This window comes from Schistocerca nitens, chromosome 3 (assembly GCF_023898315.1).
Source record: "Schistocerca nitens isolate TAMUIC-IGC-003100 chromosome 3, iqSchNite1.1, whole genome shotgun sequence".
Lineage (NCBI taxonomy): Eukaryota > Metazoa > Arthropoda > Insecta > Orthoptera > Acrididae > Schistocerca > Schistocerca nitens.
Window position 1 is genome coordinate 286,985,274 of NC_064616.1, and position 26,558 is coordinate 287,011,831.

Below are 26,558 nucleotides of genomic sequence, written 5' to 3' on the forward strand. Positions count from 1 at the left end.
GCATTATCGAGGAGATAAAAATTATGAAATAAACAAAGGTTTCCCCTAGACCTGCAATAGAATTCTCGATTTAGAGTATTCTAAGACAAAAAAGTATTTTCTGCACTAATATGTCAGCACAGATGAACAGTACTGAATCAAGATACATGTCAAACACGTGAGTACATGACTGCCAAGTTGCCCTTTCTTACTTCCATTTTCTTCCGAACATGTGTAACCCGTCCATCCAAAAAGTGCCGAGACTGATTCCACTCCTGGCGTATAAGCGCAGAAACTATGGTAGCATCTTGAAGCAACAACTATTAACAGTAAATGTGCAATCAGTTGCGAGCAGGCAGTGTTCAGTAGCGAACGTGCGGCAGTGTTGTGTCAACGTTGTTGTATCACAAATCGCAGTGAAACAATATCACTAAGTCAAGTGTCGAAGACATGCTCCACAATTTTGTGAAAAAGCGAAAAGTGTGTGCGGAGTTTTTCCCGCACACTTTGACTCCCGAACGAAAACAGCGCCGCATGGACTCCTGCCGCGATTCAGTTGAAATGCGAGATGCGGACAATTCAACTGTTTTCTGGAAAAAAATTATCACAGGTGATGAGACTTGGTGTTATGAATATTAACCTACAATGGAACGACATGGTATAGAAATTCACATGAAGGGTCACCGCTTTCACGACGTATGCGAGATTCAAGCCAATGTGATTCTCGAGGTGAACAACATCCCAAGGAAGGATTAGTCTGACAGTTTCACTGGCATGCATGAACTTCCATGCTTTGTACTCAACTGTGGGAAGACTGTGTAGAACACGTGAAGCATTAAACGCACATTCTTAACTTTCGTCTATGTTTTTATTAACCCAGTCTCGAAACTTTTTCGACTGGTGGGATACGGGACGATATTCTGTGAGAGAAGCTTTCGTACTGTTGGGTGCAAGAAATCGCACTGTAGCGTCATAGTGGGCGAATTTTTGTTCAGCTAATATTTACTCGTCTTCAAGGGTGGGGTGGGGTGGGGTGGGGTGGGAGGGAGGGAACTTTAATGAAATTGGCCAAAAATGTCAATTTTCGATTTGTTTTTTATTTGTTAGTACAGCTCATGGACAATAACTTCCCAAAGTTTCATTGTAAAAATCGCATCCGAAGTGCCTGAAAATTAATTAAAAGTGTGACGCGGCCTCCCTGCCACGCCCAAGTTTTGAAGTAGCTCAGTGAACAACTCCTACACTCACAAGGAGTTACTTCCAAATTGTATCCTGAATCTTATCAAGCCCACTTACAGGTTTCTGGCCGATCCTGCACTTCTCAAAAAGTGTGTTCATGGCAAAATCCAAAATCCAAATGAGTCTCTAAATTCACTCATATGGAAACGATGCCCTAAAAACACATTTGCATCTGCTACAGTTGTCAGAATTGAAAATTATGATGCAGTTATTGTATTTAATGAGGGTAACGTCGGGAAGATGAAGGTATTAGAAAGAATGGGCTTCAAGATAGGAAATTTTACTCAAGACAATCCTGAGAAAAATAGACTTACAGCGCGTCTCTGCAGCTGAAAAGTCAGTTGAAAACCTGGTAAACGAAAGAAGACAGACAACAAAAAACCAGAAGAGAAGACTTGAAGGGAAAGACGACCAGGGGACAAATGTGGTGCCTTCTGAAGAAATGACATAAAGAAAAACGTTAGGTTGAACTTTAAATTGCGCTTCCTGAAATGTTTCTTTTTAAAGTTTATGTACCTTTTCCTCAGATTCTATGAATGCTAGAATTATGAGATTTTGTACACATACTTCAGTAACCCTACTAGACGTTGTCTCAAGAGCAAATTTTGAAATTCTGATTGGAAGCTGAGATATGGGGCAAAGTTCTTGGAATTTTGCATTAATTTAGAATTGTACTTGTTGAATTATAATTAAAAATTATGAAAATTCTCCTCTTTGGCTTATTCCAAAAACCTCATGAGAGAAGCTTACAACATATAAAGAGATGAAACAGAGAAATTTTTGTAGAAATCTCTTGAATATTTTCTGAGAAAAAGGAACATACCTTATTTTCTGAAAATAAAACTTCAAATTTCATTAAAAAAAGTTGAATATATATAATCAAAGGATCTTATACGTTAATGTGTTACTTTCATGTAAAGCGTGGTACAAAATTTCATTACCATATCTCCAAAACTGTGGATTTGGTGCGTTTTTGAAATAGTGTGTGTTTTTCAACACCCCCCCCCCCCCAACACCCCCCCCCCCCCTTAATGTATTTGGCGTGGACTTTGCCAGCTATCTCACCCTGATTCCCACCATGTCTCTCCACGCGCCCCTATTTGGCACACATTGACACTTACATGTGGGTCCAGTCACCGGGCTTCCAAGTCCCGCCATTTTACATGGACCGGGCACTGCACTGCAGTGCGTCGGATGCCCAACGGGACGCAAAACCTGTCGATAGAATTTGGATCCGGTGGATCGAGAAAGGCAATTTGCAGCGTCGTAGACGGGCGGGCCACGCATGCAATTACTGTCATGCCGTGGCTGACCGCAATGAGGCGAGCTTACGGGCAGCTGCCAATGTTACGGCATCGATACAGACCGATGGGCAGGCGCAGCGCGTATGCTGTACAAGCATCCTCGGCGAATTCGACTCGTATCGACAAAACAATGATGTTTCCAAAATGAATACTATACGAATAACTAAAAACTAATATTCTGTTCCTGATAGTATGAAAACTAATTTGAGTCTGCCACAGCACCCCCACGCCCCTCACTAACATAGACATAAAACAAAGGATATTTCAATAAGTTGCATCAGATATCACAAGTGCGTCGGATGCCCAACGGGACGCATTCCTCTCAGGTGTGAAGATAGAAAATCGGGGTGCATTTTTACTTACAGATAGAACTATCAAGTTTTTATTTTCAAAAGATTAGTTTTTTACCTGCGGGAACATGCAGTTATGTGGTACACCACGTCCCGAATGAATTAAAAAAAAAAAAATGTTCAAATGTGTGTGAAATCTTATGGGACTTAACTGCTAAGGTCATGAGTCCCTAAGCTTACACACTACTTAACCTAAATTATCCTAATGACAAACACATACACCCATGCCCGAGGGAAGACTCGAACCTCCGCCGGGACCAGCCGCACAGTCCATGGTTGCAGCGCCAAAGACCGCTCAGCTAATCCCGCGTGGCAATGAATTAAAAAGTTACTTCGGACGTACCTACGGAAATGTGTTGGAACCCTTGCTGTTCATGTTGCATACTTATGAACTTGAAGGTAATATTGACAGTAACGTCAGAATTTTCGCACATGGATCAGTTATTTCTTAATGAACCTGCAGAAATAATCAGATCTTGATAAGATTTCAACGCGGTGCAAAGATCGACAACTTGCTTTAAATGAATGATCTGACGCGCAGGCTGATCAGCATTATGCTGGTTTTTGCTGATGACGTTGTGGTGTACGCTCAGATGTCTTCTTTAAGTAACTACAGGAGGATACAAGGTGACTTAGACAAAATTTCTAGTTGGTGGGATGAACGGCAGCTTGCTCTGAATGTAAAAAAATGCATGTTAATGCAGGTGAGTAGAAAAAAAGAGTCCTGTAAAGTTCGAATACAGCAGTAAGAGAGTGCTGCTTGGCACAGTCACAACGATTAAATATCTAGGAGCAACGTTACAAAACGATATGAACTGGAACGAGCACTTGTGGGCAGTAGTGAGGAAGGCGTATGGTCGACTTCAGTTAATTCAATAATGGTTATAATGGCTCTGAGCACTATGGATCTTAACATCTGAGGTCATCAGTCCCCTAGAACTTAAAACTACTTAAACCTAACTAACCTAAGGACATCACACACATCCATGCCCGAGGCAGGATTCGAACCTGCGACCGTAGCGGTTGAGCGGTTCCAGACTGTAGCGCCTAGAACCACTCGGCCACACCGGCCGGCTTCGGTTAATTGAGAGAATCATAGGAAAGTGCAGGTCACCTGTAAAAGAGATACGTACAGATCACTAGTGCGACCCGCTCTTGAGTACTGCTCGAGTGTTTGGAATCCCAACCAGGTCGGATGAAAGGAAACATGGGAGAAATTCTGAGACGTGCTGCTTCATTTGTTACCTGTATCTTCGATCAACACGTGAGCATTACGGAGGTGCTTCGTGAACTCAAATGGGAATCCCTGGAGTGATGACGATGGTCTTTTCGGAAAAAAAAGTTCAGAAAATTTAGAGAAAAGGCATTTGAAGCTGACTGCAGAAGGATTCCACTGCCGCCAACGTGAATTTTGCGTAGGAACCCTGAGCTAAGACAAGGGAAATTAATGCTCGTGCGAAGCCATATAGACAGTCGTCTTTCCCATGCTGCGAGAAGAACAGAAAAGAAAATTACTGCTAATGCTTTTCTTTTTTATTTTACACGTCTAGTCCCGTAGGACCAAATTAAACGGCAAATCTCCAAGGTCATGGGACGTGTCATTACATGAAATTACAACATAAAAGTAATAGTAGTTAAAATAAAATGTTTATGAACCAAAAAAAAAGACAAACTACAAGTTTATGTATACGCAATCAACACAGGAGTCAGCTTAATTTTTCAAGGAACTCCTCTACAGAATGGAGTGAGCCATGACGAAGTTCTTCAGTTTCGATTTGAAAGCGCGTAGATTACTGCTAAGATTTTTAAACTCTTGTGGTAGTTTACTGGATATGGATGCATCTGTGTATTGCACACCTTCCTGCACAAGAGACAAGGAAGTGCGATCCAAATTCAGTTTGGATTTCTGCCCAGTATTAACTCAGAGAAAGCTGCTAATTCTTGGGAATAAGCTGATCTTGTTAACAAGAAACGACAGTTAAGTATATATACAGGGTGAGTCACCTAACATTACCGCTGGATATATTTCGTAAAACACATCAAATACTGACGAATCGATTCCACAGACCGAACGTGAGAAGAGGGGCTAGTGTAATTGGTTAATACAAACCATACAAAAATGCACGGAAGTATGTTTTTTAACACAAACCTACGTTTTTTTAAATGGAACCCCGTTAGTTTTGCTAGCACATCTGAACATATAAACAAATACGTAATCAGTGTCGTTTGTTGCATTGTAAAATGTTAATTACATCCGGAGATATTGTAACCTCAAGTTGACGCTTGAGTACCACTCCTCCGCTGTTCGATCGTGTGTCTCGGAGAGCACCGAATTACGTAGGGATCCAAAGGGAACGGTGATGGGCCTTAGGTACAGAAGAGACTGGAACAGCACATTACGTCCACATGCTAACACCTTTTTATTGGTCTTTTTCACTGACGCACATGTACATTACCATGAGGGGTGAGATACACGTACACACGTGGTTTCCGTTTTCAATTACGGAGTGGAATTGAGTGTGTCCCGACATGTCAGGCCAATAGATGTTCAATGTGGTGGCCATCATTTGCTGCACACAATTGCAATCTCTGGCGTAATGAATGTCGTACACGCCGCAGTACATCTGGTGTAATGTCACCGCAGGCTGCCACAATACGTTGTTTCATATCCCCTGGGGTTGTAGGCACATCACGGTACACATTCTCCTTTAACGTACTCCACAGAAAGAAGTCCAGAGGTGTAAGATCAGGAGAACGGGTTGGCCAATTTATGCGTGCTCCACGTCCTATGAAACGCCCGTCGAACATCCTGTCAAGGGTCAGCCTAGTTTAATTGCGAATTGTGCAGGTGCACCATCATGCTGATACCACATACATCGACGCGTTTCCAGTGGGACATTTCCGAGCAACGTTGGCAGATCATTCTGTAGAAACGCGATGTATGTTGCAGCTGTTTGTTACAACACGCAACTGAACGTCGGAGGTTTCAAGCGTCAAATTTAGGTTACAATATCTCCGGATGTAATTAACATTTTACAATGCAACAAACGGCACTGATTACGTATTTGTTGATATGTTCAGATGTGCTAATAAAACTAACGTGGTTCCATTTAAAAAAACGTAGGTTTGTGTTAAAAAACATACTTCCGTGTTTTTTTGTATGGTTTGTATTAAACAATTACATTAGCCCCTCTCCTGACTTTCGGTCTGTGGAATCGGTTCGTCAGTATTTGATGTGGTTTACGAAATATATCCAGCGGTAACGTTAGGTGACACCCTGTATAATGAGAGGTCAATGTCAGGATACCCAGACCAGCGAACAGGGTTCGAAAAGGGTTTGCTAAAAGGTAACATCCGCCATGCATCATACGATGGCTTGTGAAGTATACATGAAGATGTAGAGTACTCAGAAACATGAAATCTCTGCACTTACTAAAATGGAAAAACCTGATAGTGTTGACTACAATATCAGTCGGTCACAAATGGAATCAGTTAAATCATACTTCGGTTCATTGCTAGAATATCGGGAAAATTTAATCACTCAATAAGGAGGATGCTTATGCAGTAGTAAGTTGGACTCGTACTGGATACGGCTAACAGCGCATGTTGTGCCTATGCAGATAAGGGTAGTATGAATGGCCACAGGTTTGTTTGACCCACGAGAGATCGTCATGCAGATACTGAAGAAACTGAACTGGCAGACACTTCAGGATAGCCGCAAATTATCCCGTGAAATGGAACACACACAGTGTTAAGAACCAGATCTAAGTGAGGAAAAGTAGGAATATAGCCTACTAGAAGCGCTTACGTATCGTCCCAGTATTGATCCCGAAGGCAAAATAGACTACTTACTGCGCGCATGGAATAGTCATTGTTTCCGAGCTCCATACGCGAATGGAACCAGAAGAAGTCCTAAAAGCTCGTAAATGGCAAGTACTCAGTTTCGTGGACTTCACAGTGGTCTGCAGAGTACATACGTAGATGTAAAACTTTACACTTTATTGCTTACCACCATCATGAAGGACTTGTAGAAACTGAATCTTCTACAGCTTGAAACGCGGACGTCGCCGCAAAACACGCCAAACTGTCACATGAGGACCCGCGTACTCTATGCTGACATCACAACTATAATTTTATGGACTACGTCCCGAATCTCTGTTGAATGCGCTCAACTTCTTGAATGAGCACACATAAGCGACCTGTGCGTTTTCTCTTATATAAACAACTAGTTGCTTGAAACTGCTGGTGCTGTCGTCGAATGTTTTAAACTGTCGGAGATGCAGTGCCATAATATCGATGAAAATAGGCCACACATTTGTAAGTGAACTGCACTAGTTAAAACGGAGAACTCTAAACGGTTTTTACTGCTGTGATACCGGCTTCTCGACTAGACGCACTTTGGGAAATGAACGAGCGAACTAGCTAGCTCCACTAGGGAGTCCCTACTAGCAACTTACAACTTTCGCCATTTCTATCGTCATTCATGTGGAAGAAACAGTTTCGTGAAATAGGATGGGTCTTTCTGAAATACTTTGTACTACTGTATGGACACTGAGCATGAAACAGACGGGCGCTCCAATCATTAGAGACAGCGCACATGATGCTAAGATGTCCATTCGTCCCATTTTTCCCGAGGCTGTACCCTACTTTTCCAAAGTGTCCCGCGGTCTCTAAAGTTTTTCTGAGGACTCTCAAATGTCCCTTGTTTGTGATTCCTCTTGGCGAAAGATTTTACTCTATCAGATGTCTGATTTGCAATTAACTGCGCAATTATATACGCTAGGGAGAACTTGTAGAACTTCTTTTCAAACTTAATTTACTTACTGTTCTCGATATTACGTTCCAAAATTAATTAAAGTTGTGACGTCTTTTATCACTTTACTCCCTCGTTAACTCGAAACGAGTCAGAGAACAATACAGCAAGCAAAGCAATTACATAAAACTAGGTTACGAATAACAACAAATATTATCCTCTTCTGGTCCCTCTTTTCCGGTCCAGGGATTCTTTACACCACTTCTAGTTGCTTTCGTCGCCAAACTGTTAACGTTTCGCATTGTTGGTTGTACCGATCCGTGTTGTGTTTTCCAGTGGTTGTTAAAAGCGCTGTGAAGACGTTATCTCGGGCACGTGATAATTTTAACTCTACGCAGTCACTTTTGTATCATCATACCAAAACGGAAGTGCAATTTTAACATCAATTTAAAAAATGAATTTCCTTATAGTTCTTCTTGTGAAGAAGCTGTAGAAACTGTGCAAATAAAAATCTGGTATTGGACATGGAGGAAGGTCTGGCATAGTAAATCACACTAAGACGAAGAAGCATCGCATGACTGTCCGAACGAGAGGTGCAAATATAAGTGTGACTGACTACTGCCGGCCGGAGTGGCCGAGCGGTTCTATGCGCTACAGTCTGGAACCGCGCGACCGCTACGTTCGCAGGTTCGAATCCTGCCTCGGGCATGGATGTGTGTGATGTCCTTAGGATAGTTAGGTTTAAGTAGTTCTAAGGTCTAGGGGACTGATGACCTCAGCAGTTAAGTCCCATAGTGCTCAGAGCCATTTGCACCATTTTTGAACTGACGATAACTGAAACGACAGGCTTTTGGCAGCACAAGAAGCTATGTATGCCTACCACAGTGCAATGCATAACGATAGCTTTAAGTCAATGTATTGTACTAAAGCACTTGTTAAAAAACTTTTCATTCCCAAATTCACATGTAGCCACACGTAACGTAATGCAATAATTTCAAATGTTGTTGCACCGGATGCAGCTCAGCAGGTTTTAAATAAACTGAAAAGTGCTCACTTCATTTGTATAATGATTGATACTCGTACATCGAATCATTTGGATATGAAGTTATTTCCTCTCCTTGTCGGGCATTTTTATCCTGAAAATGGAATCACGGTAAAAGTGCACGAATTGGTTAATTTGTCTGGAGAAACTTGAGATTTATTTCAAAATAATGTGCTCGAGATTTTAAATAAATGTGAATTTGAGGGAGCCGGCCGCGGTGGCCGTGCGGTTCTAGGCGCACCAGTCCGGAGCCGCGCTGCTACTACGGTCGCAGGTTCGAATCCTGCCTCGGGCATGGGTGTGTGTGATGTCCTTAGGTTAGTTAGGTTTAAGTAGTTCTAAGTTCTAGGGGACTGATGACCACAGCAGTTGAGTCCCATAGTGCTCAGAGCCATTTGAACCATTTGAATTTGAGGGAGAAGTAGTTGCAGTTTCTGCAGACAACACTAACACAAATTTTGGTGGTAAACAAAGATAAGGGAAAAACAATATATGTTATCAACTGCAACAGATGACAGTGAATAATATTATAGATGTTGGCTGCCGAGCACATGTGGTACGTAATTCTATACAAACTGGTTCGGATTGCTTACCCAGTGACTGCCAACTAATTGTGAACAAAATCTAGCAAACTTTCCACGCACATATACAGTAAGAGTCGAATTTTTCTAATTATTCTGTAAGTTTGCTGAAACTGAATAAAAAACTGTACTCGGGCACAGTAAGACAAGGTGGCTATCTCTGCGACCAGCATTCGAAAGGATTGTAGACATGTCCTACTTTAAAATCCCATATAATTTCCATTGATAAGTGTCCTGTCATCCTTAAACAATTATTAGAAATCCCTCTCTCTATTGTTCTTCTACATTTTCTTGTTATCCAGCTAAAACATTTCTCCACAGCAATCATATGTATTGAAAAACAAGAAATCACAGTAGTGGAAGTGTAACAATAAATAAACAAATTATTGTGCAAATTACAGTGTAGAAGATCTGAAAGATTTCTCACATCCTTTATACATGAGCAGCTAAGAAAGTTGGAAGAAGGCGGTGAAATTACTGCTGAAGAGTTTCATATTCATGCTGACATCTTCTATGACTATTGCACTGAGTACAGTAAGGAATAGTGTTTATCATTTCTCACACCTCTAAAAGCACTTCATTGGGTGATCACTGAAAACGAGCAGAGAGAGTGGAAGGATATTCAGAGCTGTTGTGCTTTTGTGAGAAACATCACACCAAATTTTCCTGTTGACGAGAACGAACTCTTCGATGGCTTTACATACACACAGAACTTAATGAAAAGTGATGGAGACAATGAAAGTATTATTGCAGTGTGGTATAAAATGTTTCCCTATTTCGATGATAAAAACATTAACACGAAAAACATGATTCATTTGGTGGAGTTTTGCCTGGCAATTACTATGTCAAATTTGTCTGTGCAACGTTTGTTTTCCTTACTGAACTTTTTGTGGTCAAATGAAAAAAAACCAGAATGAAAGTTGAAACAGGGAAGGCTTTGCCCATTGTAAAAATACTCTTTAAGAGTGTATCATGTGCTGACTTTTATGACACAATGTCAAAGATAATGCACTGCTTGATAAAGTACATAAAAGTGAAAATTACGCAGCTGAATAAATGTAAAAAGTTATTCGGATCGTCCGACTGTATGATGGTGAAGGTAAACTACACCCATTAAGTTTTGTCACTACAGTCTGTGACCCATTTTTTCCTTATTTGTTCCAGATTTTTTCTATTTTTTAAAATGTCCCCTTTTATAATAAAAATGAAATGGACATCCCAATAATACTGAATTTTTAAGTTAAACGCTTTAGTCAACTGATTATTTCAATGGATAAATACACCAAGCTAAGAGCACTATTACTTGCAAAAAATAAAGTAGTATTACAGGAAAGTGAAGGTGAATTGCAGCTAGTAATGCCTCAGCTGAACCAAATATGCATAGAATTAAGTCTTAAAATCTCATTACCCAGGTCCAAAGTTGTGGCTATTCAAGAAAAATACCCAGTAATGTCGAAGATAGTGGTTAAAAACAAAATAATCGATCTGATATCATAGCAAAGCTGCGGCACGCGTTATCACTGTGATAAAAGCAGAGTTGTGCTCTAACAAAACTACAGTCCAATAGTTTCGGTACAGTACGTAAATGATGTAATAAATGGTAGGATTACAGGTAGTAATTGTGGGGAAAGAAACACAAAAGAATGTCTAAGAGAGAAACTAGGAGCTAACGACTTCTCTTTGTTCTTTGTCTGCTTGTTTTGCTCGTAATTAGAACCGCACACCATTCAATCCACTGTGTATTTTACAAAATATAAACAGCATTTACAAGTGACAAAATTAGTTTATCGCTTAGCGTCTGCGCTTCTGTGTAATTACTTTGGATGCTAGTGCCGTTTACATACACAAACATAAAATACCTATATAATTATTACAGTTATTTTGTTCTCAATAGAACGTTCATCATCATGATCAAAGGCAAGAGTTTCTTGTTATAATTAATAAGTGCGAAAGTTGTTTATGAACAACAGCAGCATGTTTTATATAAGCTCGCACGAAGTATTGACCCGATGTTTGATACGGTTTTGTTTTGCATTTTCTCTTGAACTTTTCGTTAGGTAATTGCATTTTCTAGCGTTATATGATAAATATGTATTTTTTATTTTTATCTTTATCTTTTATTATTACCTTTCACAGTAATGGTTTGGTGATATTTTGAAGACTGTAAAACTCAGTCAAAAGTAAAATAAATATTGTAGAGATCAACAATTGTAGTTTTCATTGATAAAAATGAAATAAAGATTTACTCAGTTCTCGACATGTAGCACAGAGAGACGTTTTAACAAGACCCAGAGATGCATTCAACGCAAACAATTGCTTGGAATTTAAAATGTTTATGGAGTACAAAAAAGTATGGCGCGTCTTATCCAATCGGCAATTGATGAAATGTTTTCACCCAACGCCGTTTGAAGTTTGGTAACTCATACTCAATTATATGTCATCTATTCTTCTGGTTCGTGTTTTTGTGAGCACTTTTAGGTTTGTCGTTTTGGCTAGAAGCTATCAAATTCAAAAAATGTACGCAAGAGAAAATGATCACAGCAGACATTTTAAAATTTCACTCGTGCAGATACCTGTTTTGTAACAAAATTTGACATTCTGTGTAGGTTTGCTTGCATTTATCTTTAATACTATTCTCCTCCTATAATAATTAGGGTTTCCCACACTTCGACATGTATTAGGTCTGAACCATTTGCTTTATCGTATTTTTGCTAACTACTTCTGTCGTAATTTCATTTGCAGGATCTTGGACATTACGTTCTTCACGAACTTTTCTTTTTGTCGATTTTTCATTGAGCATTTGTAATCGTCATCTTCGTCGTCGCCTTAAATACAGTAGTTAGGCATCTTTATGTACCTGTCAATCGTTTCCTTAGTCAACCTACGTCCATCCAACATTTCGGAATTTAGTTCACTTTTTTTATGTAACCTTCCATCTATCATTATATTCACGAATTATTTCCACCTATCTCTGTATCAGCATTCTGCTCATTAATGGCAACTACATTCAACTCAGTTCGTATGTTTTCATTTTTCATTAAATCTCTTCTTGTGCATCCCTTCACTCTCCTCAAGAATCTAGTCTCTAGTGCTTGTATTTTGCAGTCATCTTTCTTTCTACTTATCCAGCTCTTGCTTCCATGCATCAGTAATGGTATCGTCATAGTTTTATAAAATTTAACATTGTAGCTTGCGGGTTTTATACTTTAGTGTTGTGTTTATTGTTCCACATATTGTTCGAAAATTGTTCAACTTGTCATCTACACCATTATTACGATCGTATCTACCATCGCGGCCCAGCTATTTAAAATGTTACGCCTGTTTGATTACTTCGTTGTTAATTACTGTAATCGGTAGTATTGGATATTTACTCTGGAATACCACAACCTCAGTCTTATGTCATGATATTTTCAGTTTATATTCTGCACATGTTTGTTTTACTCAAGGTTCTGCTAGCTGGAGCTTATCTTCATTATTTTGTATTATTACTTTATCGCCTGCACATAAAAATTCATTTTGATTATTATTTTTATTTAAATTAATCTAGTTAATTACCTTATTTTCAATTTTGAAACACATTATCGAAGTAATTAAAAAAAGTATGTGAAAGACAACGCCCTTATCTTACCCTTCGATTGATTTGTATCTTATTTGTTCTTCTTTCTTCCATACTTATTACTAATTTTGTTTCATTATTGATTCCTATTATGAGATGTTGTTGGTCGACACTGATACCGGTTATTGCCCATAATATATCTCGATCAACTGTAATATTTATACCATCACGTAAACACAACTGTAGCCGATGTTAAGAGCGCACCCTGCTCATTTGTTTATAGCACTCTCTCACACGTTTGTATTTAACTGTTTTAAAATCTTTGATACTGTAATTTCTAAATTTAGTGATTTCGTATATTTTTTTGTCATTTGCTTGTTCTAGACATCGGCATAAATCTTGTTCAGCTTTTTTCTGTACGCATATTTCTCTTGCAGAGCGTGAAGGAGGATGGCGAGCACGTCTGGAGACTGAAGCATTTCAACAGACCTGCGTACTGCAACTTGTGCCTTAACATGCTCGTCGGCCTCGGGAAGAAAGGACTCTGCTGCGTATGTAAGTATGCCCAAGTTCATTAGATTCACCGCAATTTTATGAGTAGTAACAGCATCGCAATGAAGCGAAGTAACTACACAAGAAATTTCGATTTTGATTCTCCTTAACCATAGAACGCTAAAGGAGAGCAAACGTTATATTGCTATTAAACCGTCGTAAAGCTTACTACTTCATGTTTTATTCAAAGAAAGCTATAATTTATATGTTATGCGTTAGCTAATTACTATAACTAGAACTCCAGTTGTAAGTTTCATTACAAATTAACTACAAAATATCCTGCTTTATGGCCTACTTCGGTAGTAAATTTTACGAGGGTTTAGTAACCTATGCTTAAGTACAGCTCTTCATAGCTAACATACTTCACTTTGCTATTATTGTCGGTCTGTGATGAGCAGCTTCACATCTCTTGTTTGATGGAAAATGAAACTAAACAAATGTGCAATGTAAACTATAAAAGGTGACATTATAACAGTGCTGCCATATATGCATAGATATTAAACACATCCGTAGCTATAATTAAAATACTTGAACATCAACCGGTAAGAAAAGTGGATGTGATAAAAAAAAGTGCGTCAGCACGGCGACGTCAATAAAAACAAATGCGAAATATGTCTAGCATGTCCGTAAATAAAAAATATCTTAATCTTATTTATGGATACTTCCGTAACTGCTTGCTAGAACAATTCCATATTTAAGGTTGAATAACAAGTACATTTTTTTCCTACTGATTTTTGTTTATTTCAAATTAATTTTCGGCTTATTGGAGCATCTTCAGGAAACAACGAACCAACGTCTGGAAGAAAGACTACTTCTTACATAACAAAACATTATAAGCAACGATACAGATCAATTGCATAGTGAGTCGTGCATCAAACTTGTTTCTTAACGATGGAATTACACTCCACTCAATTGACAATATTAGGCACAGTAAATAATATAATTACACAATATTACAGGTTAAATGGTTATAACGCTTAAGTTTGTGAGGCTTTGACACTGGCTAAGAAATTGTTAAACTGAGCACTCTTCATTTACATTGTACAACAAATGTTTTCACCATTGTAAATTAAACTTTAGACCATGGACAATAATTAAAATACACGATATTACGGTATTACAGCTTATAAGCCGAAAACTAGTTTGAAATGAACAAAAATCAGTAGAACAAAAACTGAGCCTCCTGCAATCACTGTCGATGCTTTGCAGACTCGCCTGCAAGCCACGTGGCAGTTGTTCCCCAGAAACATATTCGGCACCTCTTTGATTCCATGTCATGACTTCTAGAACCGTTGATTGCAGCACATGGTGGCTTCACATCTTACTGAAATCTTATGGTCAGAGTGCATTGCATGAAGAGTTCTGTAATTCTAACCATTTGCGTATAATCGTGACACTAACCTGTGAAATAAACTTCATTGTAGTCAGATCAACATATACAGGGTGATTCACGAAGATATGAAAATATTTTTATATATTATTCTACAAGTGAAACTAAAGAAAAAAGTTCATAGAAACATAGGGCCGCAAATGTTTAGTTACGGAGGTACGGCTAGTAAAATATTTTGCCTGAACTTAAGCAACTTCGCTAATATGAAGCCATCGCAAAACTTTACGAAGTTAAAGTAAATCAAGATTCCCATTTATTTTGTTGTTATTGATCTGGCGAATGTAATAAAACATGTCCCAGACGTGTATCTGCAGTAGTTTTCCAGAACATCCAGAGAAGCAAAGATTCTTATAGATGTAAATTTTTCGCTTCGTTCAACTTTCGTTTCTCACTTACGTTTTGTGATGGAGCTCTGGAGCTCTCTTTGTTTACATAGCAGTTTTCTAACTACGGTGGTTCTTTCCCATATCACTGGTCACTGAATTTTTGTGGAGCAGCGGCAGTCCATTCACCTTCAAGAGACAATGTCTAACCACTACGTCTCCTCGTTCGGAGATGTGAACGAATGGGACTTGATGTATTTGTTGATTAAGATATCAAGATCTAAAGGATTTGCGAAGGTGTTGTTACCAAGGGAATTATGTTTAGGTTTTAAATTTGACAGCATATCAATTGTCTCCGAAACAAGTTTTTTCATTTTTTCCCGAGGCAAATCCCATTTCCCCAGCGACAATTATGTCTCATAATGACACAACAGGAAATCTCTCACTTAAATGTGAAATATAAAACACAATGTATTACATAAAAGCAAATTACAAAGAAATAAGCAATTACTTGAAATAATTAGCCTAAAACATTTGGTAAAGTAATTAAATTTCAGGGAGAAGAAATAAAAACTTTGCGGTTTGCCAGTGACATTGTAGTTCTGTCAGAGACAGCGAAGAACTTGGAAGAGCAGTTGAACAGTGTAGAGACTGTCTTCAAAAGACGTTGTATAAGACGAACAAGAACAAAAGTAAAACAAGGATAGAGGAATGTATTCAGATTAAATCAAGCAATGCAGAAAGAATTAGATCAGGAAATGAGACACTACAAGTTGGCTATTTGGGCAGCAAACTAACTGATGGTGGCCTAAATAGAGAGTATATAAAACGCTTTCTCGCTATAGCAAGAAAAATGTTCCTGAAAATGATGAATTTGTTAACGTCCAATATAAATTTTGAAGTTATGAATTATTTTCTAAAGGCGTGTGTCTAGAGTGTAGCTTTGAACAGAAATGAAATCTGGACGATAAACAGTTGCGTCAAGAAGAGAATAGAAGCCATAGAAATGTGTTCCTACAGAAGAATGCCGAAAATTAGCTGGGTAGATCGAGTACCTAGTGAGAAGGTACTGAATCGAATTGGCTAAAAAGCAATTTACAGCAAAACTTGAACAAAAAAGGCATTGGTTGATAGAAAACATCTGAGACATTAAGGAATCGTAAATTTGGTAATAAAAAAAGTGAAGGGGCGAGAGTGCAGAGGGTGGCCATGGGCTGAAGACAGTAAACAGGTTCAAATCTATGGCCGGCCACGGTGGTCTCACGGTTCTAGGCGCGCAGTCCGGAACCGTGCGACTGCTACGGTCGCAGGTTCGAATCCTGCCTCGGGCATGGATGTGTGATGTCCTTAGGTTAGTTAGGTTTAAGTAGTTCTAAGTTCTAGGGGACTGATGACCACAGCAGTTGAGTCCCATAGTGCTCACAGCCATTTGAACCATTTTTGAAATCGATGCAGGTTGTGGTAGATATGTAGAGATGAAGAGGCTTGCACAGGATAAACTTGCGTTGAGTGCTGCATCAAACCAGTATTTAGACTCAAGAACACGACAACAACATGTAAGGTTAGTCTGGGAAGTTCATAAGTCTTTCAGCACCTTTACAATAAGATACGCAATTTATCAGTTTAAAATGTAATTATGCAGCAAGCTCTTGATGAGTTGGGTGCATATTACCGGCTTTACGGATAATCCGTGCATAGTAAGGCGAGTTTGGAAAAAAAGAAAAAGAAAAAGGGTGCTTTTTGTTATAATTAGGACCAATAATTTCGTTTAGCATATAATACGATGCCCGCGGTTCACGAAGACGACATCGATTCCATTCTCATCATCGGTATCCCTGAAACGTGTTTACCTTGTTTCCCATTTCAGCTGCAAGTACATGCGTGGACTCTACCCTAATAAGGCACTCGCATTCGATTTCTAGTTTATTTATTTGCCTGTACGTTTTCCTAGGAGCTAAAGGTCGATATTCCCAACGCCTTGCTTGCGACGAATAACGCGAAAATATTACAGTGGGCTTTCAAAAATAATTTGCGGCATGTTTCGTAAATACTGTTTCCGGTAAAAACATGTATATTTAGATTATCCGTGTTTTCATTTATTCGTGCAGTATCAGAACAGCATTAATCCGATGGTTGGAAGCTTGCTAAAAAGTGCTCAATTTTTAGTGGTTAAAGAGATAATATTATATTTCGTGTATTGGTACTCCAGCTGCTATGGGTTTATTTATCGACTGTCATTCTTGTTTTGAAGTTCAAGTTGTGTAGTTTAGCTTGAGTTTTCATAATTGAAAATTTTAACAGTGATGGCGATTGTGATGTATTGATCAGTTACGCTATAATGCTTAAGTAAGTTGTATATATTTCTGAACGTGTTCTGTACTGTAAACGCCGCTGCAGCTAGTAGAGAATGTGATAGACGATTTTCTTACCACAGGGTACCAGAATCAAGAATGTTTACTCGAGTTTTCACCAAATCGTGTGGGAGGTGCATTGATTTACAGGGACATGTTATGCAGAATTTCTCGTAAACGAGCTTCCAGCATTATTAGAAGAGCTACCTTTGGCTAAAAGCTAGCATGACGAGGGTACCGCACATTCTAATTATGTGGAGTCACGTACCCGAATGTAATAGTCCACATTGGTCAGTAAGATCCCCGGAACATACCTCTTTAGATTTTTGCCTATAGTGGCGACTGAAAGGCGAAGTCTACAAAGAAAATGTAAACACAAGAGGCGACATGATGGTTTGGATTATGAACGGTGCACAACTTTGACATAATTTAATCTCAGCTCCGCTACTTAACACAGCTTGCGGACAACTGACTTGTAAAATGCACGTCAGTTTTTTATAGTTCTTAATTCAAAGTTGGGCGAGTCCTTCATACTTTTAAATTTCCTTTTTACAGAGGCAACTCAAATGGCAATGCACCTGTTCACTGAACTGAGACGTACTCCAACAGATAGAAATTATTAATTTTTGAAGCATTGCACGTGCAGTTTTGTACACTGAGGTGACAAAAGCCGTGGAAGAGTGATATGCGCATATGCAGATGGCAGTAGTATCGTGTACGCAAGGTATAAAAGCAATGCATTGGCGGAACTGTCATTTTCACTCAGGTGAATTATGTGAAAAGGTGTCCGACGTGATTATGGGCACACACGTGGAATAAACAAACATTAAACGCGGAATGGTAGTTGGAGCTAGACGCTTGGCACGTTCAGTTTCGGAAATCGTTACGGAACTCAATAGTCCGAAGTACACAGTATCAAGAGAGTCCCGAGAATACCAAATTTTAGGCATTAGTTCTCACCACGGACAACGCAGTGGACAACGACCACTTAACGACCGAAAGCTGTGACGTTTGCGTAGAAGTTGGCACTGGTAACATACAAGCAACACTGCGTGAAACAGACGTAGAAATCAATGTGGAAGGTACGAAAAATGTACCCTTTAAGACAGTACAGCGAAGTCTGCTGTTAATGGGCTATGACGGCACACGACCGACCGAGAGCCTTTGCTAACAGCACGACATCGCCTGCAGCACCTTTCCTGGACTCATGACCATATTGGTTGGACTCTAGACGACTGGAAAACTGTGGCCTGGTCCCAATTTCAGCTGTTGAGAACTGATGGTTGAGTTCGACTTTGGTGCAGACCCCTCGAAGCAGTGGACCCACCCTGTCAACAAGGCACTGTGGTGTTGGCTCCATAATGTTGCGGGCTGTGTTTGCGTGAAACGGGCTGGCTGTCCATTTACTGAAGATGGCTATGCTCGGCTACTTGGAGACCATTTTCAGTCATTCATGGACTTCGTGTCCCGAAACAACGATGGAATTTTTATGGATGCCAATGTGGCAAGTCATCGGGCCACAGTTATTTGCGATTGGTCTGAAGGACATTCTGGACAATTCGCGCGAATTACCTGGCCACCCAGATCGCCCTTCATGAATACCATCGAACAATTATGGGACATGATCGAGACGTCAGTTCGTACACAAAATACTGCATCGGCAACATTTGCGCAATTACGTACGGCTATAGAGGCAACAAGGCTGAATATTTCTGCAGGGGAATTCCAACGATTTTTTGTGTCCATGCCAAGTTTCCGCACTACGCCGGTGAAAAGGAGGCCCGACACGATATTAGGGGGGTATCTCATGACTTTTGTCACCTCAGTGTGTTTTTCACATACTGCTAACATGTGTTCCATGCCGTCTTCACCGAGGTAACAATACAGTTTCGAAAGGGTTTTAATTGAAACAAATGTCTCTTGTTATATTTATACTTACATGTTTTACTCCTGAATGTGTTAATAACAACAGTTTCTTTCCTCATGAGCGATAACTACATGTAGTGTGGAAACTGTTGCTTATACAGTATGTGATCAAAAGTATCCGAACACCTGGGTGAAAATGACTTACAACTTCGGGGCGCCCTCAATCGGTAATGCTGGAATTCAATATGGTGTTGGCCCATCTTTAGCCTTGATGACAGCTTCCACTCTCGCAGGCATACGTTCAGTCAGCTGCTGGAAGGTTTCCTGGAGAATGGCAGTCAACTCTTCATGGAGTGCTGCTCTGAGGAGAGGTATCGCTGTCGGTCGGTGAGGCCTGGCCCGAAGTCGGCGTTCCAAAACATGCCAAAGGTGCTCTATAGGATGTAGGTCAGGACTGTGTGCAGGCCAGTCCATTACAGTGCTGTTATTGTCGTGTAACCACTCCGCCACAGGCCGTACGTATGAACAGGTGTTCAATCGTGTTGAAAGATGCTGTCGCCATCCGCCAATTGCTCTTCAACAGTGGGAAGCAAGAAGGTGCTTAAAACATCAATGTAGGCCTGTGCTGTGATAGTGCCAAGCAAAACAATAAGGTGTGAAAGCCCCCCTCCATGAAAAATACTGCCTCCGAAGGCCGGCACGGTAGCTCAGCGTGTTCGGTCAGAAGGTTAGCTGCCCTCTGTAATAAAAAAACTGAATTAACCGATCAACGACGAACTTAAACGGGTGTCTTAAGAGTACCACCCCGCGCAGATGCAACGAACGAAATCGAACAAAGCCGGCACGGTAGCTCGGCGTGCTCGGTCAGAGGGTTAGCTACCCTCTGTAATAAAAAACTGAGTGAATGGATCAACGAAGAATCAGAACGGGTGCCATCGGACGTCCGCCCCGAAGAAATTCAACGAACAGTATAGAACAACGATCAGAGGGATCCGTGCTATCTGTAACAAAAAAAACTGAGTCAAGGAATCAACGATCAACTTGACCGGATGTCTTGTGACCTCCGCCCAGACCAGACGCAACGAACTATATCGAGAGAAAAAAAATTGTTGGGTGGTAACGTGCTTGCTTCCCACTGGGCCCGAGTTCGATTCCCAGCCAGGTTGAAGATTTTCTCCGCTCAAAGAATGGATGTTTTGCTGCCATCATCGGCTGCAAGTCGCAAAATGTGGCGCCGACTGAAATAAGACTTGCACTTGGCTGCCGAACCTGAATGGGACCTCCCAGGCAACAATGCCATACGATCATTTCATTTTTTCACCAGGCATTCGCCATACCCACACCCTGCCATCGGATCGTCACATTGTGTACCGTGATTCGTCACTCCACACAACGTTTTTCCACTGTTCAGTAGTCCAATGTTTACGCTCCTTACATCAAGCGATGCGGCGTTTGGCATTTACCGGCGTGATGGGTTGCTTATTGAGTAGTCGCTAGACCATGAAATCAAATTGTCATAGTACTTGCAGTGGATCCTGATGCAGTTTGGCATTCCTTTGTGATGATCTGGATAAATGTCTGCCTATTACACCTTACGACCGTCTTCAACTGTCGGCGGTCTCTGTCGGTCAACAGACGAGGATGGCATGTACGCTTTTGTGCTGTGCGTGTCCCTTCACGTGTCCACTTCACAATCACATCGGAAACAGTGAACCTAGGGATGTTTGGGAGTGTGGAAATCTTGCGAACAGACGACATGTGACACAAGTGACACGCAATCTCCTGACAACGTTCGAAGCCCGTAAGTTTCTCGGAGCGCCCCATTCTGCTCTCTCACGATGTCTAATTACTACTGAGGTCACTGATATGGAGTACCCGGCAGTAGATGGCAGCAAACTGCACCTAATATTTTTGGGGGTGTCTGGATACTTTTGATCACATAGTGTATACCAATACAATATGACTTTATTATAGATCTATGTTCGTTAACATTATTTGTTTAGTTGACAGTAATGCGAAATAATCATTTTGTTTGGTGCCGCAGTGTGCAAGTACACGGTGCACGAGCGCTGCGTTCAGCGAGCACCTGCGTCTTGCATCGCAACCTACGCGAAGTCCAAGAAGATGTCACAGACCATGATGCACCACTGGGTAGAAGGCAATTGCCACGGCAAGTGCGACAAGTGTCGGAAGACCATCAAGAGCTACAACGGCATCAATGGCCTGCACTGCCGCTGGTGTCATCAAACGGTAAGTACTTCCACCCGTGTTTCCACGATAAATATGAGCTTTCACGTGCATTCGTTACAAGGATTGCTGCAGAAATTCGGCATATTTCCGAAAGGTGGCGCTAACTCTCCTTTACAGTTGTGCTGTGGCTGAGCAAGTTTCGAATTGCTCCAGCACAGGGCTTAACAACTGGCCGGTTTTGAGCGCGAGTACTCGCGTCTGCTCAGGCATGTGCTCGCGAGCAGGTGCAAGGTCGTGGAGTAGGGAGAGAGGGGAGGGAGGGGAAATGCGCGCGCACGTTTGAATAGGGCCGCTGCGTGCCTATTGAATTCGCGCCGACTGTGTAACGTTTAAAGTACTACGATTAGCTCTTAACAGTCACTTCGCTAGTTAAGAATCATGTGATGTCGCCGTTGTGTAACTCCAACCATGCTTTCGCAGTTCAACCCCCATTAGGAGGAATTGTATCTGTTTACAGAAAAAGATGGTGTTGCAAAATGTTTAGTATGTCGCAAAACGCTGAATTCTTTTACGAAATTTAATTTGCAGCGACATTATATGTCGTACCACACGGAAGACTACGGACGTGGAAGATGTGATTGACCAGATCGTGCACAGGAAGTTATTAAATTTAAAAGGAAGCTATCTGAAGAAGATCTGGACGACGAAGAAAAATCAACTGAGGCAGCTCTCAGAGTGGGTTACAAAATTGCTTTGCTTTTAGCAAAATGCCTGCACCCCTTAACTGATGGCTATTTAATAAAAGAATGTTTGGTAGTTGCAGCGGAACATTTGTGTCCATCTCAAGTTGAACAGTATCGGATTGTGCCATTATCTAACATGACCATTATGCGTCGCATACAGGACATGGCAGACGACGTCCAGAGCCAGCTTGTAAACATCTGTAAAGATTTTATGGCGTATTCTCTAGCTCTGGACGAAAGTGTCGATATCACTGGAACAGCGCAGCTTGCCTTATTTATTAGAGGTGTTAATAGAGATCTTCAGGTGAGGGAGGAGCTCCTCGATGTAGTAGCCATCAAGAACACTACAACCGGAGGTGTTATTTTAAGTAGTGTTGAAGAAAGTGTTGAAAATATGGGATTGTCGTGGAATTCTTTAGTTTCAGTGTCTACAGATGGTAGAGGCATACACTAAGCTAATAAAATTATGTGGCACATGTACATCCTCCTCTATTTGTTTCATTTGTCGCAGTAATAATTGGTGAGTGATATCCCTGCAGGTGGCCGCGGATTTACATTGACTGGCGGCAGCTGTTGTCTGCCCCACGTGACTCCCCACTCTCCGCTCTGGTCCGGTAGTGGGGGTAGCGTGCTCGCGCTGCTCCGTGCTCGCACCTTGCTGCTCACAGCTTGCTCCGCGAGCACGTATGTTGTGAAGCCCTGCTCCGGCAGTTTGTCACAGCTCGAGAAGTATCGGTGTCCGCGCAACATTTCGATCGGCCTGACATCTAGTGATCTCTGTTGGTACTCCCACCACAACACGCTTTACCAGGAACCCTACGGACTCGCCCTGTTAGATTTTCTTCGCGCTTATGAATTATCTCTCTGCGTCCGACAAGCCTCGGAAGACCTAACTGTGGCGCCCGATCGCCATGTCAACCTCTGCCGCTATAGACGTCACTGGATGCAGATTTGTAGGGGCATGTGGTCAGCACACAGCTCTCCCGGCCATTTTCAGTATTCGTGACCGGAGCCGCTACTTCTCAAACGCCGAGCGAGGTGGCGCAGTGGGTAGCACACTGGACTCGCATTCGGGAGGACGACGGTTCAACCCCGCGTCTGGCCATCCTGATTTAGGTTTTCCGTGATTTCCCTAAATCGCTTCAGGCAAATGCCGGGATGGTTCCTTTGAAAGGGCACGGCCGATTTCCTTCCCCATCCTTCCCTAATCCGATGACACCGATAATCTCGCAGTTTGGTCTCTTCCCCGAAATCAACCCAACCAACCCAACTTCTCAAACAAGCAGCTCATCAAATCCGCTCACAAGGGCTAAGTGCACCCCGCTTGCCAACTGCGCTCGGTAGACCTGAACGGTCACCAATTCAGGTGTTGGCCAAGCTCGACAGCGCTTAACTTCGGTGATCTGACGGGAACCGGTGTTACCACTGTGACAAGGCTGTTGCTTCATGCTTCCAGAACATGAAATTCAATACCCGGACGTAAATTTCCTGAAGCTGTACGATCCAAATCCCGAAAGTAATCGGCTTTGAAGTTACTCTAGTTGACACATGTAAAAACTCACTGAGCACAAGCCGTCCGTTTCAGAATCAGAATCAGATCGTTTCAGAATCAGAAGTTTTATTTTGAGGCCAGTGTAGTTTAGCGAAAAGACTTCAGTCAGTTTTCAATCTTCGTGTTATTTCATTTCTTCGCATCCGCATCTCAGTGGGCAACGTGTCTGGTTGCTACGCGGAGGACCCGGATCCAATTCCCGGTACTGCCAGAGATTTTTCATTGGTGGGTGAAATCGAAAGGGGTGAACTCACTTTTCTGATACCACCTGAGGAGCTACTTGGGTGAGAAGTAGTGGCTCCAAGGTCAAAAAAACCGGAAATGACCAGGAGAGCAGTGTGCTAGCCCCATGCCTCTCTATACCGCATTTACCTACACCACTACCTGATGGTCCGTCGGTCCCTCGTGGCCCGTTAGCTCCAGAACACGGAGTTTTACTTTTGACTCCTCTTATTTCGTTTCCTATCTACCCACTATTGTCCTACAATGCGTTATATAAAAAAACAAAGAAAGATCACAGTTCGTAGTAACTGATGGAAAGTCATCGAGGAAAACAGAAGTAATAAATGGCGTTCCGCAGGAAGTGTTAAAGGCCGTCTGTTGTTTCTTATCTACCGGGTGATCAAAATGTCAGTATAAATTTGAAAACTAAATAAATCACGGAATAATGTAGATAGAGAGGTACAAATTGACACACATGCTTGGAATGACGTGGGGTTTTATTAGAACCAAAAAAATACAAAAGTTTACAAAATGTCCGACAGATGGCGCTTCATCTGATCAGAATAGCAATAATTAGCATAACAAAGTAAGACAAAGTAAAGGTTCAAATGGCTCTGAGCACTATGGGACTCAACTTCTGAGGTCATTAGTCCCCTAGAACTTAGAACTAGTTAAACCTAACTAACCTAAGGACATCACAAACATCCATGCCCGAGGCAGGATTCGAACCTGCGACCGTAGCGGTCTTGCGGTTCCAGACTGCAGCGCCTTTAACCGCACGGCCACTTCGGCCGGCCGACAAAGTAAAGATGATGTTCTTCACAGGAAATGCTCAATATGTCCACCATCATTCCTCAACAACAGCTGTAGTCGAGGAATAATGTTGTGAACAGCACTGTAAAGCATGTCCGGAGTTATGGTGAGGTATTGGCGTCGGATGTTGTCTTTCAGCATCCCTAGAGAAGTCGGTCTATCACGATACACTTGCGACTTCAGGTAACCCCAAAGCCAGTAATCGCAGGGACTGAGGTCTGGGGACCTGGGAGGCCAAGCATGACGAAAGTGGCGGCTGAGCACACGATCATCACCAAACGACGCGCGCTAGAGATCTTTCACGCGTCTAGCAATTTTTCTTTTTTTTTTTTTTTTGTTCTAATAAAACCCCATGTCATTCCAAGCATGTCTTTCAATTTTTACCTCTCTATCTACATTATTCCGTGGTTTATTAAGTTTTCAAATTTATCCTGATTTTTTGATCACCCGGTATATAAACGATTTAGGAGTCAGTATGAATAGCCCTCTTAGATTTTTTGCAGATAATGCTCTCATTTACCGTCATGTAAAGTCATCAGATGATGAAAGTGAATTGCAAAACGATTTAGAGAAGATATTTACATGGCGCAAAAACTTGAAATCAACTCTAAATCAAAGAATGTGTGAATTCATCCACACGAGCACTAAAAAGATTCCGCTAAATTTCAGTTACACACAAATCGAAAGGCTGTAAACTCAGCTAAATACTTACGGATTATAATTACGAATAAGTTGAGTTCGAACGATCACCTAGATAACGATGTGGGGAAAGCAAGCTGAAGACTGCGTTTTACTAGCAGAGCGTTTAGAAAATACAACAGGTCTACTAAAGAGACTGCATACACTACGCATGTCCGCCCTCTTCTGGAATATTGCTATGCGATGTGCGATCCGCAACAGATAGGATGCACGGAGGACACTGAAGAAGTTCAAAGGATGGCAGCTCGTTTCGTTTTACCGCGAAATAAGAGAGAGAGTGGCACGGATATGGGTGGCGGTCATTAGAACAAAGTCGTTTTTCGCTGCGGCAGGACCTTCTCATCAAATTTCGTTTTACCAACTTTCAACTCAGAGTGTGAAAATATTTTGTTGATACCATCCTACGCACGGTGAAATGATCATCAAAATAAAATAAGAGTAATGACAGCTCACCCGGAAAGTTTGAAGTGTTCTTCTTTCTGGCAAGCTGTAGAAGAGTGGATCGGTAGAGAATTAGCTTAAGAGGTGGTACGAGGAACACTATGCCAGGCACTTAGATGCATTTGCGCTCCATTGTTTTCTAAACGGTTTGTCTATGCGCTCAACTGTCTGTACAGTTTCTTGTTACGTTGATCTCATATGGATGTCACGCTTTTCTTTCCGTCCCAGCATCAATAAATTCTTACAACTTTTCCATAAAATTTCTCCTTTCTTTAAAATTTGTTTTTGAATATTTCTGGAATAATTTGTCTATTTCTGCGAACTGTCTTGTTAACATTTGTGTCTCCTTTGTGCCGGCCAGTGTGGCCGAGCGGTTCTAGGCGCTTCAGTCTGGAACCGCGCGACCGCTACGGTCGCAGGTTCGAATCCTGCCTCGGGCATGGATGTGTGTGATGTCCTTAGGTTACTTAGGGTTAAGTAGTTCTAAGTTCTAGGGGACTGATGACCTAAGAAGTTAAGTCCCGTAGTGCTCAGAGCCATTTGAACCATTTGCCATTCTACGTTGGAGAGAAAGGAACGTGATCGCTAACCATCTCTCTCATTATTGCCTGA

The 26,558-nt window shown here is 41.3% G+C and overlaps 1 protein-coding gene across 1 annotated transcript in view; it reads left to right on the forward strand.

Moving 5' to 3' along the window:
• Positions 1 to 26,558, forward strand: part of LOC126249182 (diacylglycerol kinase 1) — a 747,622-nt gene that overhangs the window by 462,689 nt on the left and 258,375 nt on the right. Inside the window, exons 11-12 of the mRNA XM_049950837.1 lie at positions 13,242 to 13,359; positions 21,331 to 21,536. Coding sequence (XP_049806794.1) covers positions 13,242 to 13,359; positions 21,331 to 21,536 — 324 coding nt within the window. The remainder of the gene's footprint in view (positions 1 to 13,241; positions 13,360 to 21,330; positions 21,537 to 26,558) is intronic.